The sequence below is a fragment of the Petaurus breviceps genome, unplaced genomic scaffold, assembly GCF_028583685.1.
Source record: "Petaurus breviceps papuanus isolate PSGF00001 unplaced genomic scaffold, PetGlider_PUasm1.0 220, whole genome shotgun sequence".
Lineage (NCBI taxonomy): Eukaryota > Metazoa > Chordata > Mammalia > Diprotodontia > Petauridae > Petaurus > Petaurus breviceps.
The window spans coordinates 23,350,985-23,367,006 of NW_027185876.1; the positions used below are offsets into that span (position 1 = coordinate 23,350,985).

At 37.4% G+C, this 16,022-nt stretch overlaps 1 protein-coding gene across 3 annotated transcripts in view; it reads right to left on the reverse strand.

Moving 5' to 3' along the window:
• The window catches only part of KIFAP3 (kinesin associated protein 3), a 204,541-nt gene that overhangs the window by 173,687 nt on the left and 14,832 nt on the right, over nt 1-16,022 (reverse strand). For all 3 annotated transcript variants that reach the window (XM_069094754.1, XM_069094755.1, XM_069094756.1), the window contains exons 2-3: nt 5,309-5,440; nt 2,805-2,959 (exon numbers count right to left, since the gene is read on the reverse strand). In XM_069094754.1, coding sequence (XP_068950855.1) covers nt 2,805-2,959; nt 5,309-5,440 — 287 coding nt within the window. The remainder of the gene's footprint in view (nt 1-2,804; nt 2,960-5,308; nt 5,441-16,022) is intronic.

The following is a 16,022-nucleotide window of genomic DNA, read 5'->3' on the forward strand; positions in this document are numbered from 1 at the left end:
GGAATACCATAATGTTCTTGTATTGAATGATAAGAATACATTATAAGATATGAAAAATCTGGTGTTTCTACACTATGATAAATTATAGCAGTAGTAATGAAATTATGATTCTTCATAGTTCTTTATATATTACTACTAAGACAAATACTACTAGGTGGCCCCTTAGCACACAGAGTGCTAGGCCTGGAGTCAGGAAGACCTGAGTTCAAATGTGACCTCAGACACTAACTTACTAGCTGTTTGACCCTGGGTATGTTATTTAGCCCTTGTCTGCCTCAGTTTGCACAATTGTAAAATGGGGATAAAAACAGCACCTAACTCACAGAGTTGTGATGAGGTAACATTTATAAAGTGCTTGTACGGTGCCCAACACATAGTAGGCACTATTTTAATGTTATTTGTTATTATTATTTTTGTTATTATTATTATTTTTTTTGATTGAAAGAGGTAGGGCATCTGCCATCAGCTATCATCATTATCATTATTAAGGCTTTAATTACTTTGATAGAAGGAAGGTATATGCTTTTCTGGACATGTAGATCAGAAATTCTCCCATCAGCTAAATTATATCAATAAGATTTTATTATAATAATAAAATTTTATGAACAAATGGATATTTTATCATGATGATAGAATTACCTGAGTAATAAAAATTTAATAAAGGGAAAGAAGGTTTAGAGGTTACAATATAAAATATTATGTATCTACATACAGCAACTTTTAAAACTAAGTTTCATGTGTTTGAGGTTGAGATAAAAAAACAACCCAAGTGTAATTATCAAGAGAAATAAAATCTTTTTTATATGAAATATATTTCACACTAGCATAATGAAACATTTTTGGCATGCCTTCGAATATTAAAATACTACTTCCAAAGAAGCAATGTTTTGATTTGTGCTATTTGATCCCCCTTACCATGAAATGCATGGAATTTCTTTATGTCTCCAGTGTCTGTCCACACTCTCTCATCTCTCAGACTCTAACTTATAGATGCTTTTACTGAATATTTTCCAGAAGCTGTATTGATCCTAATTAGATTTCTTGTAAAACAGGTTCTGTCTGTAGGAAAGTACTCAGTAGATACAGAAGGATTTTGAAATGGGAACACAAGACAATAAAATAAGCATCCTGTCTATTCAAAGCTCTTCTATCCTACTCCTGACTTTCTTCCTGTTTTACATCCATTTCTATCCAACAGTCTTGATATCACTTCAGTTTCTTGATTCTTGAAACCACCACATGCTAAAGGCCATCATGTGGGGAGAAATACAAGCAAAAGACAGGCAACTCAGAGTTAAAAGTTTTAATTCTATCACTGCACTGATCTGCAGGTATATTTGATAGAGTTGACATTTCAATGATGTGGAAAACTAGCACAGAAAGATGAATGGATGGGAAGCTATTATTTAATTTTAGATGCCTTATTTTGCAAGATCTGAAAGTGATAAAACAGAACAATTAATGTTGTTTCACTGTTTTTTTATTATTCTGCTCCCTGAATGTCATCTTGACTTAAAATAAACACATACACACGTGTCTGTAATATTAGTTTAAAATGCTTTTCTGAAATAGTATGAAAAGTAAATACCTGGAATACTAAGTAAAAATGTTCTAATCAGATGTTAAAAACACACTGTTAAGAAAACTTCCACAGTCATAGTATGACACTAAGGATATTCAGTATTAACAGGAGATATAAAAAACCTTTCCTCTCCCACCGCCAACAAAATAAATAAATAAATAAAATCAAGCAAAAAACAAAAAATAACCTGTAAGGTCTTTTAAATTTTACTATCTATATACAAAGGGAGGGCTGTTACCATAGCATAGAAAGATACTTTAGCAGGAATGTTATTTTACCATAAATATTTTAGATTATGAGAAAACAACCAAAAATAATATTTTACATGTGCATATGATCCCAATAATTAAAGAAAAAAATTTTAGAAATAAAATAATTGACACACTGAACATCCTGAACATCAAATGAATGTGCCAAGGGTCACTATTTTTAAGAATGTTGACAATGATGCTATCAAACAAGAGACAAAGTATATCTTAAGTAGCAAGAGCTTTTATTTTAAACGGGTGAGGGAGGGAGCTAGAATGTTTTACTGGCAAGTCAAAGATTTAAAAACTTTTTTTGAATGTAATAAAAATGAAATTTGAACATTTATAAACCCTATTAATTCTCACCATGCCTAGAACTATATATTAAATAATGGAAAAGTCATAAGTTTAGTTGATTAAAGTGTAAAATCGTATAAGCTACCAATAATCAACATGAGGTGGCATACCATTAAATGTTTGTGACCTTTTAAATAAAGAAAGAATAAAGTACAGAAAATAATGGATTGGGCTATTTTGTAATATATACTGTGAAATATTTATTTGTTAGGACCTTTCTTCACTGCTTTTTGTTTGGGAAGGAGGTTAAGGGTAATAGAACAGTAAAGACAAAGGACAAAACAATAGCTTGTACTTTTCTGAACATTTGAAAAAAATCATCTCTGACGATCTCTGAAACAATGGATATAGTATTATAAAGTGAAGTTTTAATATTTTAAATCATTTGTAAACCTTAATAGTGACCAATATTAAATTTGGCATATCTACTTAGAATACAGAAAGCAAATTTATCATCCTATAACTCTCCATTAATTTTTCCTGAGTCAAAATGACATGCAATTTCATCATTACGTTTCTGTATATACAAAGAAAAATAAATTATGAAAGCTCAACAGAGGAGCCTTGAAGTCCTGCTCCTATGGCCCTGAACACTAGTCAGTGACCATTCTGCTCACCTTTCCCTGACAAGGCATCACGCCGGTTCTGTAAGTAGTATAGCAGCTGTTCCACCTCATTTAATTTTGAGGGATGAATGAGTTTACATTCTTCAACCACTTTCCGAGCCAAGGAAGTGATATCAGTGTTAGCATTGAGACTCTTCAGACGAATTCTGTAAGAAAGAATTTTTAATTCAGATATTATGACAGTAAGCAATATATTTATATACATAAAGAAATGTATGTAAATACAGTTATATGCATGTATATATACATGTGTATAAGTTTGTTTAGACATATATATTTTCATATGCTTCCAATGAATACACAAGTTGGAAGCATTAAAATCTAGCTATCCACGAGATGTACTGGAAGAAATTACAATGAAATACCAAATACAATTTAGACAACCTAGAATGAAAAAGAATACCAAGTCAGTTACAGTCTTAGTAAATAATCTTGTTTCTTTAAAACCAAGCGAAAACTGGGGCAAAAGTAGCAGAAAATAAGCAGAAGAGCCTTTAGGAGAATAAAAAATAAAAAGTACTTAACAGCTAAAACATATTTCAATTGATCAGCAATCTCATTAATGCAGGTATTCCCTCCAATGGTGCAGATCTCCTACTTTCTCATCACATGTTTTCCCATAAATGCTCTACAGGGGATGCTCCCAAGGTGCTAGGGGTCTTATGCTACATTTCCTGTCACTACCTGCATACCACTGCAGTACATGAGCTGTCTGTTACCTCTTGCTCTTGATGTATGAAAACCAGGTTATCTCCTTTCCATCTCAGACATTTCTTTATTTCAATTAAATTCAATGAAAACTTATTTATTAAGTGCTTACTACATGCCATGCACTGAAGATACAAAGACAAAAATGAAACTGTTTCTATAACCAAGGAGATTATATTCTACTTAATTTTTATGATAGTTTTTGTATCATCTGTTCTAAGCAATTCATAAATGTTAATATGCTGGAACCTATTGCTTTGAGTAACCCATAATTCTGATTCCCAGATATTGCAGTATTCCATAATTGTAGCCATACAGAATACTAGAAAAAAAAGATGTTAAAAAGATGAGATTTTATTTTAGAGAAAGGCCCAGAATCACTGAAAGCACAGATAATTTCCCAAATGCAATCTGGCCTACTCTTTTCTTCCTATTCAGTTTCGGGCTTCCAGGGGTCCAGTCTCTCCTCTCTTCAATCTATTCTCTTCCATTTGACTGACAAAATAATCTTTCCAAACTTAAATCCAACCATCACGTCTCAAGAAGTTTCAGCAGGCCCATCCTGCCTCTAGAATAAAATAAAAATGCCTCAGTTTGGAATTGAAAACCATTCACATTCTCACTGCAGACTACCTTTATGGGTTTAGTGCACAATATTCACTTTTATGCACTCTACTTTCCAGCCAAACTGGCCAATTAGCTGTCACCTGAACTTAATGCATCCCCTGACTTTGCACTGGCTAACCTGTACCTGCAATGCCTTCCTATCTTACCCTGACTTGTTAGGACTCCTTGTTTCTACAAGCTTAACTCACATGCTACTTCCTATATTAAGTCTTTCCTGATCCTTAGTTGTTCCCCTTACTTCAAATGATTATGTGTATGAATATGTGTCGATATGTATATTATACACCCATAAAATATGCATGATAACACACTTTTTATGTTTATTTTTCATATGTACCATTTCCTTACCCCAACAGTAGAATGCAAGTTCCTTGAGGGCAGGGACTGGTTTCCTATTTTTGTCTCTACATCCCCAGCAGCTGACATAATGTAGTATACAGCTGGGAAGGAATACTGGCTCTGGAATCTGAGAAACTGGGTTTAAATCCTGACTGTCACTTTCTATCTATGTAAACTTGAGAAATTCCTTAACTCTAGGTCTCAGTCTCCTCATCTGCAAAATGAGAAGACTAGACCAGATGACCTCTGAGATAACCTTCCAGGCTTCTCATTTTAGAAGATCCACCCTCCTCCCACCCCACATCCCTGTCCTCTATTTTGAAGAAGTACCTGGCAAACTCCATGCTCCCTCTTTACTCTTCTTGGGGTTTTCTCCCTCATCCACAGTTTTTCAGCTCTTTTTTTATGTGCTTAAATTCATTAGAATTTAAACTCCTTGAGGGCATGGACTGTCTTTCTTTTTCCTTATATGTGGTATTCGAATCAGTTAGCACAGTGCCTAGTACATATTAAGGGCTTAATAAATGTTTGTGGACTTCCAGCTCAGAACATACTGATGAGCTAGACACTTTGCTTTAGCCATGAGGCCTTGCTGAAAAATACCTACAGCAACTGTTCTATGGTGTCTGTCTGGTATTGTCTATTATTTATCAAGATGAAAAAGCATGAAAAGGCTATCTTAATCAATGATAGCAACTGATATCAATTTCAATATTTATATTGTCAAAACAAGATTCTGTTCAAATTTGAAGAGTTATAAGTTATGAGTGTTTATAAAATGCTTAATACTAAGAATATGCACAAACATGAATAAAACTCACATTTTCTGACATTCCTTCCGTTCTCCCAGCATGGGATCCCCCATTTCTCCAAGAATGGTAGCTTCCACTTCATATTGAACAATAAGTGCCTTTTCTGATGGATGCACATCAATATTTCCTCCTTTAACCTTCCTAAAAAGTTAAATTAATATTTCATTACTGTTATACACCACACAAAATTTTCCCATTTGTTAAATGGTAAGGCAATTGTATACACATTGGGATACACATGGGTTAACACATCTGTTCCGCTCCCATTCCATGGAGCTAAATTCTATTTCATGGAATAATCAACCATTTGTACATAAAGCCTGTCCTGATTACCTCAGCATCTAAAAGGGTGATCCTGCTAAGATTAGGCTGCATTAGAAAAACAGTGTGTTATAGCAGAGTTCTAGATCTGGATTCTTAAAGACCCACTGCTGATACTAGTTGTATGGCTATAAGCACATAACCTAATCTCTCCAAGCCTAAATTTCCTTATATTTAAAATGAGGTGCTTGAACTAGAAGGCCTCTAAGGTCCCTTCCAGTTTTACACGTATTATTTATTTGGTATTTACCCTGTGGATATTTTTGTTTGTTAAGTAGATGTTGTTTCCTCCAATAGAACATAAGCTTCTTGAGAGCAGGGATCATTTCATTCTTTGCATTTGTATCCATAGTACTGAGCACACTGACACATCAAAACAGCTTAATGATTATTTCTTTTCCCTCTCCAATCTCAACAGGCACAGATGGAACTCTCGTGCTTCCAAGTAGTGTGAGAAAAAAGGCATGGAAAGGGTATATGTAGTGTTGCAAATGAATAACAGATAAGGCCAATTTCCTGGATCATAAAGTGCAGAAGGGAACACAATATTCAGGGAGGGTGGGAAGGGCAGTTGGGGCCAGAAATGGAAAGTTTTAACATCAAACAGAGGAGTTAACAGTTTATTTTGTGGCAACAAGAAGCCATGGAGTTGACCAAGTTGTATTAATTTTGTTAATGCAAAAACCTGATGCAACTCAAATCATTCATCTTCTATTTTGTGATCTATACTTATCGCTGGTTAAAACCTCTTCCCCTCACCATACTTATGAACAGTATCTGATCTTGTTCTCTTCCAATTATTTATATTCAGTTCAATATTCATTTGGAGTTTACTGTATGATTTGGTATTAGCTATTAGTCTAAACCTAATTTCTGGAGACTGCTTTTTAGTTTCTCCCCATGTTGTTGTTGTCACTCAATTGTCTCAGTCCTCTCTGACTCTTCATGACCCCATGTGGGGTTTTCTTGGCAAAGATACTGGATTGCCATTTCCTTCTCCAGTTCATTTTATGGATTAGGAAACTGAGGAAAACAGGTTTAAGTGACTTGCCAGGGTCACACAGTTAGTACGTGTCTGAGGCCAGATCTGAACTCAAGAAAATGAGCCTTCTTACTCCAAGCTCCACACTCTATCCATAGCACCACCTAGCTGCCCTGTAATTCTTATCAAATAGGGAGCTCATCTCCAGGTAATTTATGCTTTCAAATTGATTGAATCCACTTATTGAACAAAGGATTACTGGGTTTACTTGTTTTTTACTTCCTTGTCTAGTCTTGTTGAACTTCTGTAGTTTTCTAATTTCTAACCAAGATCAAATAATTCTGAATACCACTTTAATTTGAGATCTGAAAATGCGATTTAGTCCCATTCCAATCCTCTCTTTTTCTGGATATTTTAGATCTTCTGTTCCTTCAACTGGGTTTTGTTACAGTTTTACTGAACTCTCTAAAGAATCTTCTTTGTAGTTTGATTGGGATGACACTAAATCTACAAATTAATCTAGGTAGTATTTTCATTTCTATTACTTGTGTTGGTCTCACTATAAGAACTGTCTACTCTTAGTTATATGTAAATTTTTTATCTCTTGATATACTGGTCCTGAGTGTGCCTTGGTAAAATCATTCTCAGATATTTTATGCACTTTGTTGTTATTTTGAATGAGGCTTCTCTTTCTATTACCATCACCTCTTTTCTGAGCTTTTTATGTATAAAGTAGAAATGCTATGGAGATGTTTTTTGGAGGGAGGAGTAGTTTAATTAGCTACTTTAATAAAGTTATTATCTCAATTTATTTGTTAGTTGACTAAGATTTCCTAAGCAAATTATCATACCATCAGCAACCATTAAAGATACTGTCTCAATTAATTTATTTGCTAATTGGTCAAGATTTCCCAAGTAAATATCATACCATCAGCAACTATGGATAGTTTGGTTTCCTCTTTGCTAATGTTTATCTTCAATTCCTTTCTCTTGTCTTATTGTTAATGGTAGCATTTCTAAACCATATGGAATGCAAGGAAATAGGGCATCTTTTTCTTCATCTGTTCACCCCCTACCACCTAGGAATCACCCTCAACTTCTTATTATCTATCATTCCCTTCCAACCCCGATATTCAATCTATTGTCAAGATCTATCAATTTCACCTTTACAACATCAATCCAATACGCTCCCTTCTCTCTGACACTGCATCCACTTTAGTGCAGACCCTCAAATCACCTCACAGCTGGACTATTCCAAGTGCCTGCTGCTGGGTCTGCCTATTTCAAGCCTCTCCCCACTCCAATCCATTATCCATTTAGCCACCAAAGTGATTTTCCTTAAGCACAGGGGTCTGACCATGTCATCACTCTACTCGATAAACTCCAGTGCTCCCTACTGTCTCTAGGATCAAATATAAAATCCTCTGGTGTTCAAAGCCCTTCACAGCCTTCCCACCACCCTCGTTCAGTCTTCTTAAAACTAACTCCCTGCTATCTCTTCAATTCAGTGACACTGGCTTCCTGGTTGTCCCTTGAACAAGACACTATCTCTTGTCTATGGGCATTTTCTCTGGTTGCCCCCTAGAAATATTCTCCCTTCTCATCTGCCTCCTGGCCTATCTGGTTTCCCTCAAGTCCCAAGTAATATCTGACACAGAAAGTCTTTCCTAACCCTACATAATTCTAATGCATTCTCTTTTTATTTCCTATTTGTCCTTGACTTTTACAAATCTGACTGTACAAACAACATCATTCATGAACTTCTGTGACTTCAGGCATTGGTGTGATTTTATTAGTAACCTCATTTTCACTTTCATGTTGGCAACAGCACACACTCACAGCTATGCTCAGGAGAGATAAAATGAGAGGTGCAATTCATGCACGTCTGTGCCCACTAGGCACTTCCCTGGTCTGGTTCCCCTTACCCTTGTAAAAGAACTCCTTGTGCATCCATTGTTTGCATTTTCATTGTTTGCCTTTAAAATTCAAGTTTTCTGTTGCAATTATGCCCCCAAAAGCATAGTGCAAGTCCTTTGGGCTCTAAGATGAGATCAAGATAGCAGTGAATAAAGTCCCTTTTTGACTTTATTTCAGTGTATGCGTATGACCTGTTGGTCTGTGCCTAGTTTCTGCCAAATTGCTTTCCAGTTTTCCCTGAAACTTTTTATCAATAGTGATTTCTTGTCCTCAACTCTAGATTACTATGGTTGTTTATTACTGTTATGGTGTAGCTAATCTAACATTCAATTTCTTAGTATGATATTTAATGATTACTGCTTTGAAATATAGTTTAAGATATGGAACTGCTAAATCACCTTCTTTGTCATTTAAAAAAAATGATTCCCTTGATCCTTAGGATGTGAGGCAAAACAGATAGAAATGCCTTTTCTTTAATGCCATTTCTTATGATAAAATCATGCCAGTTTCTAATACTGATGAAACAACAGATGAAACTTCTTTATGTGTTGCCACACTAATCAGACTGTGAACTCCTGGAGAAAAGCTCCTGTCTTATTTTTCTATCTGCATCTTCAGCGCTTAGAACAGTGATTTAAACATAGTTGTGTATGTGTGTGTGTGTGTGGGGGGGGCAGGTAATGTGGTTTCTCAGAGACTATCTGCTAAAGTATGTGAAACCTTAGGCCTAAATTAGGTGACCTTGGGGGAAAAACGAAACTCTGGAAATCCCTTTGTCACCCCACCTGCCAAATAAGGGAATGTTAACAGAATAGCCAATCAATTTAAAAGATTACATGAGGAAGGGGAGGGTTGCGGGTGGCTTTTGGCTATATAAGCCAGCTTTGGCTTCTATACGGTGGGCTCCTCTCCCTGGATTTATTTTCCAGTGACTGGACCACCCGCTTCCTGCGAGATTCTCATAAAACTTTCTACCTTCACTTTGAGAGGTCTCTGAGTAGTCAATTTGGGTTAGGGTCTCTGTACCCAACACAGTTTTGGGGGCTTATGTCCCGGGATCACGTAACTCAGCAGGGAATGACCACGACCCCTATTGGGAGGTAGGAGCTCGTGGGACACTTTGTTCCTGTGGTCTCTGGAGCAGGAAGGTGTTTCTCCTCTGCCGAGCAAAGTGTCCGAAATGGAGAGATTCGGGGGAAGGAGAAAGTGAAAGTGATGGATCTGAAGCTCTGTGTGCAGATGCTGCATTGACTGAGCATGCAATCAGGAGAACCTACACGTGTGTAGCCCGAAGGTACAGACTCAGGAGTCTGGGGGTCAATTGGCTGGGTCGAGGGAGACCCGAGGGGAAGAGTCTCTCACATAAATTGTGTGGTGGAACGGACTGCAAATGACCCCAGGGGAAAGGACTGTCCGAGAATGCCACCGGGTGACTGCTGGCAGGAGGGCGACCCCTGTCGAGATAATTTGGAATATAGCGGAGTCTAAGGGCAGTCCATCAAATTATGGGGAAAATGCAGTCCAAACCCCAAAATCAGGAGCAATGCCAGGAAGTTCCGGCTAAGAGTCCCTTGAGAGATAGGTTACAGAACTGGGATGAGCTATCAAAATATAAAGGGAAGGATAAAAAAAAATGATCAAGTGAAACTGGCTTGTATATCTTTGTGTATCTGTGTAAAGTGTCTTTCTGTGTAACTAACAGCCTCTGTGTTCAGGGACAGGAAAAGCTACTGTTGAACTTTCTTGGAATGCAGCTTTCTCTTTGTCTCCCCCTCCCTCTTCCATCACTGAAAAAAAAAAAGAAATACTTGCTTAGGTTATATGATGGTAAATGCAGGTCTAAGAGTGTAGGAGAAGTATCAGGTCAGTATTAGAAAGAAATAAGGTATGTGTGGTTTTAAAAGGGGCTTTAATCAAAGTCCAACAGAAGGATGAGTACATAGTAGGAAAAGCAAGAAAGTTTAAGCATGAAGCAAAGAAAGGAGCATGGGTAGGAAGTTCAGATAGGTGTAAGTTATTTGCTATTGAAAAGTGTGAACAGAAGTTTTAAGATTTTTTAAAAGTTTGAAAATCTCCTCCTCTTCATTCCACCCTGGCCAAGTGGAGTGAGGAGAAGGCGATAAGAAAGGGAGGGAATCTTCTCCTTCAGATCAAAGAGGCAGGCAGACAAACATTTAACTATTTCCTGCTTCACCTAAAAGAGGAAAGTTCTGTGGATCAGAATGCAACTGAAAGGCAACTGAATACATTTTGGTCATTTGTGAAGAATGTCACTCCTAATTCAATGCTAAAGATAAATAGCATTTGGCACTGAGGCAAATTAGGAAAATACATAGATCTGAAAAAGAAATACCTCAGAGGTGAAGCTTTGAGCTCTCCAGTACAGAAGGAGACACCAGGGTCCCACTCACCTGACTGGCAGATTCAAAGCTCTCACTTTCAAAGAAGTTTCTAAGGAGTGGACACATAAGTGAAATTTATGGGAGTAAAAGTTAGAACAGCTAAAAACATTGGAGCAGATTTTGTTAAAGCCTCTCCCACAAGATCAGATTAAGGAAAGAGAGTGCTGAAGAATAGTAGGGAATTTTAGTTATCCTTCCCCACTTGAAAAAAACAAAGGGGGGAGGCATAGCAGCTATATCAAGGGCCCCACCGGCAAGAGCCCTAGGCCCCTGGGTACCCTGAAACCCTCACATCTAGGAATGCAGATGACCCTCTCTCCTTTCAAACCCCTGGGTCCACAACCAGGCTCTGCAACTGTGGGGAGAGGAGAAGAGCCTCTGCACTTGGTTTATGGATCACCACATTCACAATCTATGTGAGATTCCTGAATGTAATTGATTTCTAGTGATAAGTTGATAGGTTGTGTGGCACCAAGAAAACTTTAGTTCTGTGTAACTTCAAATACTAGAGTTTTAATGTCACCAGATTGGTAATTCATTTGTTTTTATTTCAAAGTTCAAATTTAAGAACATAATAATTGTTTATGATATTGTTACTGGTAAACAGTTGTATTATCTATGTTGTATGAGAAGCTGTTTCTCTTTTATAATACTCTTTTGTAGTATTATAATTTGGGAAATCGTAAGCTTCCGAGTCTGTCTTTATTTAAAAGAAAGCTTCAGTTAAGATTGTTTAAACTTGTAAGATTGTTAATTAAGTTATTTGGCTACTGTTTTAATGCTAAAACCTAAAATTGTTAATTGATTACTATATATAGAAAGGGGGAGACTGGATGAAAACTTTATTTTGACTAGTTCTGCTCATTCAGAATAGTCCTCCTGCATGATGTTGTAAAACTGCCAAAGTCCCTAGAAATTATCTCTATTAGGCAAGATCATTCAGCCTGGGAAGAGAGCTTGTTTTAGTTATGAAGCTCCTAAACAATAAACTTGATTTTCTGAGAAGTAGCAAGTCTATGTACAAAAGAGTAAAAAGGATCTCTAACAATTGGCTTTACCAGGATGAGTACTGGTAAATTTTTGTGGTATATTGCAACTTGAAGAGAGTAAATTGATGTTAAGGTAAAAAAGGTTTTGGGACTATAGTGCATGTGGATGCTTTGTCCAATCAGGTCCCTATTTTTTATCTTTATGGCAATTCAATGGAAAGTTAGGCATAAGGCAAATTATGAAATTTTATGTTTTAAGAACATTCTTCCAAAATATTTATGAGAATAATTGGATACATAATTAATTAGCTTGTGAGGTAGACATTAACTTCTTTGTTAATTTACTCTAGGATTCCAGTACAGAACAGTTAGTAATAGAGATCAGAGGGTTGAGAAGATAAATGAAGATTTGGTTAGAAATAGGGATTACAGTGTGAGTTCAGATTAAGCATAGTCCCAGGAAGATAGGGAAGCTTGGGAAGTAGATGCAAATCTATTAGAGCAATAATTTATAATCCTGATGGGAGATTTGATTTTTATGAACAAAAATAAATATAGAAATGAATACAGGTTGAGGCTCACTTTAGAGATGTTCCTTAACCAATGTGAGATTACAATCATATCTTTTTTTTTTTTTAAGCAATTGGTGTTAAGTAACTTGCCCAAGGTACACAGCCAGTTTTTTTGTGTGGGTGCTAAGTATCTGAGGCTGGAATCTATCCTGGGTCCTCCCGACTCCAGGGCCGGCGCTATTACTCACTGTGCCACCTAGCTGCCCCATTACAATCATATCTTAAATTGACACTGTTGGAGCTTGTTATTTAAGATTTGATGGGACTGTTAACTGACTATTCCTCTGAGTCTAACTCCAGGTATGGATATTAAGAAAGGCTATCCAAGCTATCTGAACCACTGATCCATGATGACAGACCCTATGAAGTACAGGTATGGAAAGCCTGTGAAGCATGGGTATGGAAGGTCGGGAGAATGACAGTTCTGCATGAGCTGAGGTAGGATTCTCCTGACTCGACCCTCCCAGTGACACCTGATAGACTCTGAGCTTGGCTCAATGCAGATTGAAGCCTGGTATACATTTTGCCTGGAACTGACACTCTGAAGTTGGGGAAAATGGTTCCCTCATTACAGTTTTGTCCCTATTCTTGGTGGCAAGTTTCAATAATCAAAAGTTTTGAAAACACAACCACAAATCTATTAAATACTTGATTCTGGGACATCTCAAGTTACTATAAGATAAAGCTATTAGGCTTAGGATTTAGTATAGGTATTCCTTGTATAAATCAAGGTCCTTTAGTTCTTTGTAATAGTATAAGGACAACTAGATCAAGGGTTTGTGGGAATATTATTCTGTTATTTAGTGAGCATCACACTTGTCTCAGCTTTCTCATAATTAGTCAATATTAAAAGGAGGATAGTTTTTGTATTTGGTAAAAATTTTAATTGTTTGAATTGTGAGCTTAATGTGAATCCCTTAGTGAAATCCCATCCTCCTAGTAGAGGACTTAATAATGGATTAATGCAAAATATAAAACAAACTGATTTTAATGTGTGATCATGACAATTGACCAAGACTCCAATTTTAATTTTGTAAGAATGATAAGGGTTCTGGAGTGGTAATTTAGATTGGTTCTAAGGTTCCTTTTGTAGGTAAATGAATAAAAGAAGGTGGAAGAAAGGCTGGGATGTGGAACTGAAGATGGATGACCCTAAGCAAGGACTTCCATCAGATGGTGTAACCCCTTCCAGACAACAGTGTGAAAAGAGAATTTTGGACTTTGGAAGGGACAATTGTTTGTTATTGTTTTCTTTTGAATCTCTGTATCTGCACTCATAAAAGGGACTGCCCCCTTGTATGTTGTCAATGCAACAACAGGAATTAGAATTAAGAAAAGTGGGGAAATTTCAAAGGTATTAGACAATCTTTCAGCTGAAGAAGGAGGGGTATGTGGGAAGCTCAACTTATCCAAATGTTTCATGAGAATTGACAATAATGGGGCTGTAGTAAAGGAAATTACACAAGATATACAGAAATTAGCACATGTATCTGTACAGATTTGGCAGTCACCTTTTAATACATCTTGGTGGTCCTGGTTTGGAGAAAATTGGTGGAAACAGGCTTTGTGGCTTCTGCTTGTAGCTATTAGTGGGATTATTGATTCCTGTATGCCTCCCATGTATGATCAAGTTGATCACAAAGACAGTGCAAACTGCCCTTGCCAAAATGATCAGACTGGAGACAAATATTACTGAGGGAATTAGACTGATGGTTTTAAAAGGGCAAGTCTGGGAACCAGTACCTACCACCACAAGGGATGAACCAGAAGGAATGGATGACTTAGAGAAGCGTTGAGAAAATATGCTCTGATTATTCGAGGAGAAGGAATGTGAAAGAATGCTGAGAAATTTCTAATGAGAAAACACAATAGGGTATAGAAGAGGAGGGACTGTGTGCGTGTGGGGGGCAGGTAATGTGGTTTCTCAGAGACTATCTGCTAAAGTATGTGAAGACTTAGGCCTCAGTTAGGTAACCTTGGGAGAAAATCAAAACTCTGGGAATCCCTTTGTCACCCCACCTGCCAAATAAGGGAATGTTAACAGAATAGTCAATCAATTTAAAAGATTACATGAGGAAGGGGAGGGTTGCGGTTTTCAGCTATATAACCCAGATTTGGCTTCTATACAGAGGTCTCCTCTCCCTGGATTTATTTTCCAGTGACTGGACTGCTCACTTCTCATGAGATTCTCTTAAAACTTTCTACCTTCACTTTGAGAAGTCTCTGAGTAGTCAATTTGGGTTAGGGTCTCTGTACCCCACACATAGTTAAAGACTTTAATAATTTCTTTACTTATTCTTTCATAGTTTTTTATTTTAAGTAATTGGGGTTAAATAACTTGCTCAAGGTTACAAGGCCAGTTATTTTGTGTGGGTGTTAAGTATCTCAGGCTGGAACCAATCCTGGGTCTCCCGACTCTGGGGCCAGCGCTCTTACTCACTGCGCCACCTGGCTGCCCCTCATTCATAGGTTTTTTTTTTTTTAAAGCAATTGGGGTTAAGTAACTTGCTCAAGGTTACATGGCCAGTTATTTCTGGGTGTGGTGCTAAGTAACTGAGCCTGAATTCTATCCCAGGTCATCCTGACTCTGGGGCCGGTGCTCTTACTCACTGCACCACCTGGCCGCCCCTAAGCAATTTGGGGTTAAGTAACTTGCTCAAGGTTACACGGCCAGGTGTTTCTGGGTGGGTGCTAAGTGTCTGAGCCTGGATTCGATCCCAGGTCATCCCAACTCTGGGGCCGGTGCTCTTACTCACTGTGCTACCTGGCCACCCCCTTCATTCATAGTTTCTAATAATTTCCTTTATATTTTCTTCACAATCTCACCCTTTCCAGTCTTCTTACCCCTTACTCTGTACCACAAACTCTTTGGTCCAATGACAGTGGCCTCCTTTGTTCTTCCTAACATAAAACACACCATCTCCTGACTACATCCATTTTTATTGTCTATCCCCGAGCTGAGGAATGCTGTCTCTGGATTCGCTGCCTTCCTTCAGATCTCAACGAAAATCCCACCCTTTGCATAAAGCCTTTTTCAAACTGCCTTAATGGTAGTGCCTGCCCTCTGAGATTAGAACCAATTTATCTTGTATATTTCTTGCTTGTACATAGTAGTTTATATGCCTTTCTGGATATGGAGCTGGGATGGCCTTAGGCACTAGCTGTGTGATTCTGGGTAGATCACTTAATCTTTCCCTCAGTCCCCTCAACCATAAAATGGAGAAAATATCTGCATCTAACTTGCAAGGCTGTTGTGAGGATCAAGCACTTAGCACAATGCGTGGCACATTGTAGGTGTTCTATAAATGCTAATTCCCTTTCCTTCTCCCTTCTAACACCAGAACAGAAGTGTCAAACATACAGACTGCAGGCCCATATATGGCCTGCAACGTTCCTAAGTATGACCTGATTCAAATTTACGTGTAATTGGGAAATGTTCAGCAAAAAAAAAATACAATAAATCAAGGATAATATTGCATTTTAAAAACTAAGTTATTAAGCAGTCTACAGGAATCCTTATCTATGGTTTGGAGGCTCCTA